The sequence below is a fragment of the Rhinolophus sinicus genome, chromosome 15 (genome assembly GCF_057876585.1).
Source record: "Rhinolophus sinicus isolate RSI-liver-muscle chromosome 15, RSI-T2T, whole genome shotgun sequence".
Lineage (NCBI taxonomy): Eukaryota > Metazoa > Chordata > Mammalia > Chiroptera > Rhinolophidae > Rhinolophus > Rhinolophus sinicus.
Window position 1 is genome coordinate 129,703,071 of NC_142515.1, and position 6,000 is coordinate 129,709,070.

The following is a 6,000-nucleotide window of genomic DNA, read 5'->3' on the forward strand; positions in this document are numbered from 1 at the left end:
ATATAATAGCACTTACTTCATTGAATTGTGATGATTAAAAGAAGATAAACCCTATGAGTCATTCCACAGTATCAGGTACTGTGTGTTTAATATTAAGTACCATCAGTTAAAGACTAGTGAAAAGCTTATGATTTCTAAAACTTTAATTGGAATCAAAATAGTAGGTGTGTATTACTCATCTTTCTAGAAAAAAGAATCAATATTTGCCTACAGCTAGTCAATATAAACTATTTTTGTGTGTGAAAAGATGAAAGATAGTATATATTAGGAAACTTTTGGTCGTCATAAAAAGGAGCCAAATGCAAGCCGACGTAACCAAATAAAAGGAATTTATGGACTTAACATAACTTGAAAGTAGCAATAATATGCCTGAGCACAACTGGATCAGTGGCTTAACTGGTGTCATTAAGACTATCCTTTTCCATTGCTCAGCTGTTTTTGTCTTTTCTTGGCTTTCCTGTGTAGTGCCCTGGTGGCCGACAGCAGCTCCATCCACCTTACATCTTTTCAGCTACCATAGAGCCTCTCTTTCCCACTAGTTCAAGTGAAAAAAGTCCCAGGAGTGAGTGTCACTGTTGAGCCATGAACCACTGTGGCCAGGAGTACGGAATACACTGCTCAGTGCTTCCTCCTGAAGGCCCAGAAATGGGGTTGAGGCCAGTGCCAATGATATTATATGCATTGAGAAGGAAGAGAGAGAGAGGAGTGGTTCCCTAAAGAAAAACAAGGGTCCTGTGATGGGCCATAAGACGTGACAATAGATGCTGGGCGTGGAAGAACAGAAGATGCTACTCTTAGGTTTGATGTCAGCTTTCTTTTAAGGAAGAAGCATATAGTCATGCTGTAATTTATGTGAGTACATCAAAGAAAGACATGTAAATAAGCAATTCTAAGTGCATTTTATATACATAAGGGGTTAGCTATTGGAAATTTTAATAGAGAAAATGAAGTTGTTTTAAATCGAGGACATAAATTAGCATATTTTTAGGCGGCATATATCTAACATCTTTTATTTAGTTTTGCAAGTATGTTCAGAATTTAAATTAATACAACAGTAAAGGTTATACATTTAATATGCTTTATATTAAGATGTGTGTATAAAGAAATCTAAAATCAGATGAAATCTAAACACTAATTACTAGTTACAAAATATGTATTTACTGGATGTATTTCGTTCTAAAGCTGTTCTTTAAAATATATATATTAATTTTATAGAAAAGGAGAAGGAATTTTTAAATCTGACAACATTTCTACTATATCCATCCTAAAAGATGTGCTCTCTAAAGAAGCTACAAAGAGGAAAATTAACCTTAACATCTCATACGGTAAAAAAAAGAAAAATGAATCATTTTTTTCTGGGTGTTTTTTTGATTGTTGTTATTACAGTGAGAATGTTTCTGATCAAAGTGACTTTCTAATTATGCCTGGCTCAACTTCTTCTAGAGATAAATGAAGTATCAGTCAAACATACTTTAAAGCTAATCCACCCAAAGCTGGAGTACCAGTTGCTTTTGGCTAAGAAAGTTCAGTTAATTGATGCTTTAAAAGTAAGTATATGTGTCATGGACTCATGATCATTATTTTATTGTGATGGGATTTCCAAAATTTTAAAGACTTTAAAGTTATACTGGATTGAATTTTGAGCATTAAATTGCTTCTGTTTTTAATTTTAACCAAGGAATTGCAGGTTCATGAGGGAAATACAAACTTTCTGATACCAGAATATCGCTGTATTCTAGAAGAGGCAGATCACCTACAGGAAGAATACAAAAAGCAACCTGCACATCTTGAAAGACTCTATGGTTAGTGTACTATTCTAGAATACCTTGCCATATTTCTTTTTCACTGGCTGTTTGTAAAGGATCATGTGAGAGAAGCTGGGCAGAGGAGACAGGCAAAGATTACAGCATCATGAACCTGTGACAGCCAATTTGTTGCTTAGGATATTTATTTTGTCAAGTTAATTTTAATATTTAGTAGTTTTACTTGTTAAAATGCAAGTAAAATTAAGTGAAATAAATATAATGCAGTGTGGAGTTATATACATGAAGAAACCTGGTAATGCTTTTCTATGAAGCATTAAAATTTAGGCTATATTTTACACAAATAATTTTTAGGTTTTTTTGCTATTGTGAAATATCAAAATGCATCATTTAATATATTTTTAGGCAAAATTTAATAAGGGATCTATATATACTGTCAATTTACAGTCCAAAACTCATTTTGTGGGGTGGCTGGTTAGCTCAGTTGGTTAGAGCATGGTGCTGATAACACCAAGGTTGCTGGTTCGGTCCCCACATGGGCTGCTGTGAGCTGCGCCCTCCTTAAAAAAAAAAAAAAGTAAAATAACAGAAAACTCATTTTGCTTTGGTGGTAGAAGTTGGGTATTTCACAAATTATACTGAAAAAGAACGAAAGCAAGAGGAAAGGAAGAACCAGCTTAAGAAAAACTTTGTTTTTTGCAGTCTTTACATAAGACTTACCGTACATAGCACACTTGTTTATTTATAACATTTTCGTAATCAGGTGGGATACTTAATCCTTAAAATAGCTCTGCAAGGTAGATGGTGTTATCTCCATTTTTTACACTTTTTAACTGAAATCTGAGACTAAAGAATTTGTTGTCGCATAGGTAAGTATCCGCAAAGCCTGCAGAACCTCCTCACCCCAAAATGCATGCTTTTTGCACTTTTAGCACTATGTCAAGTCTTCTATAGAGTCAATTAGTGTCATCAATCTATATTCATCCTTAAGCCTACCTGATGAATTTCTTTGATTACATCAAGTGACTTGCTCACAAACTGTAATAATAATATCTAATATCTTAGTATTTACTATATGGAAAGCACATGGTCTTTTATCCTTATAGCAGCCTAGAAGATGGGTGGTGCAGAACAACCAACTGTCTCTTATCACCACTTCCAAAATCCAGAAAACTTCGAAAAACAAAGCTGTTTTTCGTAAATCATTTGGCTTGATAAGTCAGTCATAAATCAAATCTGACTTGATCTGAATTAATTTAATGACAAAACTTCACTTAAACTGACATGAAATTATTTATAATCTTTTTTATTCCACTTAGTGGGATTGTTTATGCATATATTTTGTTGCAGAAACATTACTATGTTTTGTTATCAAATGCTGTCATTCACTCCCCTTGAGTATTATACCATATGTGCTATATTCCTTTTATTATCTTCCTAAACGGAAAAACTCTGAAACATACCTTGCACCCAGGGTTTTGGGTAAATGGATTGACAGCTTGAATCATTTCCATGTACATATGAGTGAAATTAAAGGTGAAATAATTTGCCCAGATCTTTGAACCTAGGAAGTCAAATCCCAAGAATGGTCAACATATTGATGGAATATTTTAATATAAATAAACTTGTTAAGACAGAATTTCTGTTGAAATGGTCATCTTGGTGGATAAAACAAACCTCTTGTTGTGATGTTAAATATACCGAGAGCAGTTCAAAACTGGACAGTGTTTGTCTGAATTAATAGCTTGTAATGAATTGTTAAGAGGGTTATTAGCCAACTGATTTATATTTTGAAACTTGCCTTAAAATTCCCCCAAAATAAATATTTTTTAAACCATCAATCCTTTCAGGTTTGTGTATAAATAATGGAATTACAGGTGCCTAGAAATAGAGTCTCAAGCAATCATTCACTTTTATTAAGTACCATGTCATTAATTAGAACTAATCAATGACAGGAAATTAACATTTTTTTTATAGGCATGATCACCGATCTCTTCATCGATAAGTTCAAGTTTAAAGGCACCAATGTAAAAACCAAAGTCCCTCTTTTATTGGAGATTCTGGACAGTTATGACCAAAATGCATTGATTGCTTTCTTTGATGCTGCATGAAATACAAACCAGGTAAAGTTCCAGAGAAGTTGGCTGTTTAAAAGTAAAAGCTAACTATATAAACTTTCATTTCAAATGCTTCTAAATATTTTCTGAAGATATTTGAGATACAACTTTTTTTTAGTAATGCTTCTATTTCTTTTGACAAATACAACTTTTTAAAAATAGAGAACATTTTTATTTTTAAAATACAAGTGGAATGATTATAAGGTATTCTAATGAATTTTTTGCAAGTGAACGTTTCAACTTTTATGATGATAAATAATATTTGGAAAATAAAAATACATTCAAATATTTCACAAGCTCTACCCACACATTATATATATAAACTGCTTTACAGTTTTCAAAATGTATTTGCATTCGTTTACCTCTTTTGATCTTAACTGTATTATTTTGTCAAGAAAACTGATTCTCACTGAGGTTAAGTGAAGAAGACTGCTATTATTTTGTAAAGCTGGGACGAGAACCCACATGCTAGTGCCTGGTTTGTGTCCTGGTTACTAAATATGCTGTCAGCCAGTGGAAATAACCTACCAGTTATTTTTTCTAGGAGTAGAGATTGATTTGCAGTTGATTTCACTCTTGCTTGGTGATGAGCATCGTGACCAGTGCTCAGTTTGTAAGATACTTAAGTTGGCTCAGTGCTATTAATTGTGGTCAAAGAAACAAGCAGAGCTTGCACAGATGGGGGTTGAGGGGGACTTGAACTTGATGTGCTGTAACAAATAGAGCTAGACCAGTGTGCATGTGAATAGTGCAGAAATAGTGATGGCTTCTTATATTTTCCAGCACTAGTATCCACTCATTTCCTTTCATCGTGTATGAAAGGAAGTATGACTTTGAGGCTACAGAAGTGTTAGTCATTAATTTTAATTCATGTCTATTCATATTCAGAGGAATATTGTATTTAAAGTTTGCTTTAAAATGGCATAAAGATTATAATGGAAAATCAGCTATTCTGTTTTTAAGAAGGACACACTCATGAATTTGTCAGAAAACAATCGTGCTTAATTATATACCATTATATTTATTAGTTATGTACAGCCTTGAATATTAAATGTGAAAATCTGTTAAAGGCACATATCACTAAGAGTTTTATTTTAATAAGGTCACATTCTACTATATTCAAACAACCTTTTCTAAATGGAACACATATCTATGTCACTAGAATTTCACTGGTGCTTTTTGTCGGCTGCTACATCGTGGGTTAAAACAGATCAGAACTGACGACTGTCTAGTTGAATTTCTTGTAGTAATTACTTTGTTATATGTGTCAACATATAACATATTTGTTATATGTATCAACAATAGTTCAAGGTGGCACCTCAGATTAATTGCATCTTCATTAGGAACAATAAAAAAGCATCTAAATGGTAGATGATATAATCTGCCTGTTACTACGTGAGCAGCGTGTTAAATAATTTATGCATATAATTTAATCCTAACAATGAGCAGATAAGAAAACATTCAGAGACGTTGAATAACCTTGACCAAGACTACCGGGCCAGTTAGTGGCTGCGTCAGATTTCACACTTTGGGAATCAAGTCAGTCAAAGCTTGGAGGTCCCTGGGCTAAAGGCTGGGGCGGCCCACTAATCACGGCTCAAGTTTCACTGGTGAATCCTAGCGGCAGCCCTGAGCCCAGGGGCCGCCCGTGGCTTCATTTAAAGTCACGGTAAAACCAGGCCCCGCCTCCCGCCGGCGCAGGCGTTTTTCCTCCCGCCGCCGTCCGACATTGCCCCGCCCAGCCCCTACACGGTCGCCTGCGCGGCCGCCTTCACTCGCTTGCGACGCGTCGCCCCGAGTGACGTCACGGGCCCGCGGCCTTGGTCATTGGCTCATTTCAATAGTCGCGGGATACTTGAACTGCATGAACAGCCGCTTCTCCGGCGGGTTGCTCGCTAGGTCTCGGTGGTGTCCTAGGCTCTCCACGCCCGGCGGTGCCTGCCTGCGCCTTTCGTAGCCTCCTCGGTTCTCAGCGATCCGAGTGGGTGGGTGCACGGGCGGGCTGGCCCGGGCTGCGGCAGGCGGTACGGCTGGAGCACTGCTTGGCGCGGCCGACGGCGGTACCGAGTGCACACTGCTTGGCGCCGCAGGCTGATCCCGCCGTGTCCTTGGGAGCAGTG

General features: G+C 36.5%; 1 protein-coding gene across 2 annotated transcripts in view; it reads left to right on the top strand.

Annotated features, from left to right (window-relative positions):
- The window catches only part of BBS7 (Bardet-Biedl syndrome 7), a 34,411-nt gene extending 29,458 nt beyond the window's left edge, over positions 1-4,953 (top strand). Inside the window, exons 16-19 of one of the 2 annotated variants that reach the window (XM_019741399.3) lie at positions 1,216-1,325; positions 1,444-1,547; positions 1,679-1,802; positions 3,741-4,953. In XM_019741399.3, coding sequence (XP_019596958.3) covers positions 1,216-1,325; positions 1,444-1,547; positions 1,679-1,802; positions 3,741-3,874 — 472 coding nt within the window. In that variant the 3' untranslated portion in view covers positions 3,875-4,953. Of the gene's footprint in view, positions 1-1,215; positions 1,326-1,386; positions 1,548-1,678; positions 1,803-3,740 lie in introns of those variants that run through there. The other variant, XR_012498235.2, reaches the window with a different exon arrangement.
- The last annotated feature ends 1,047 nt before the right edge of the window (positions 4,954-6,000 follow it).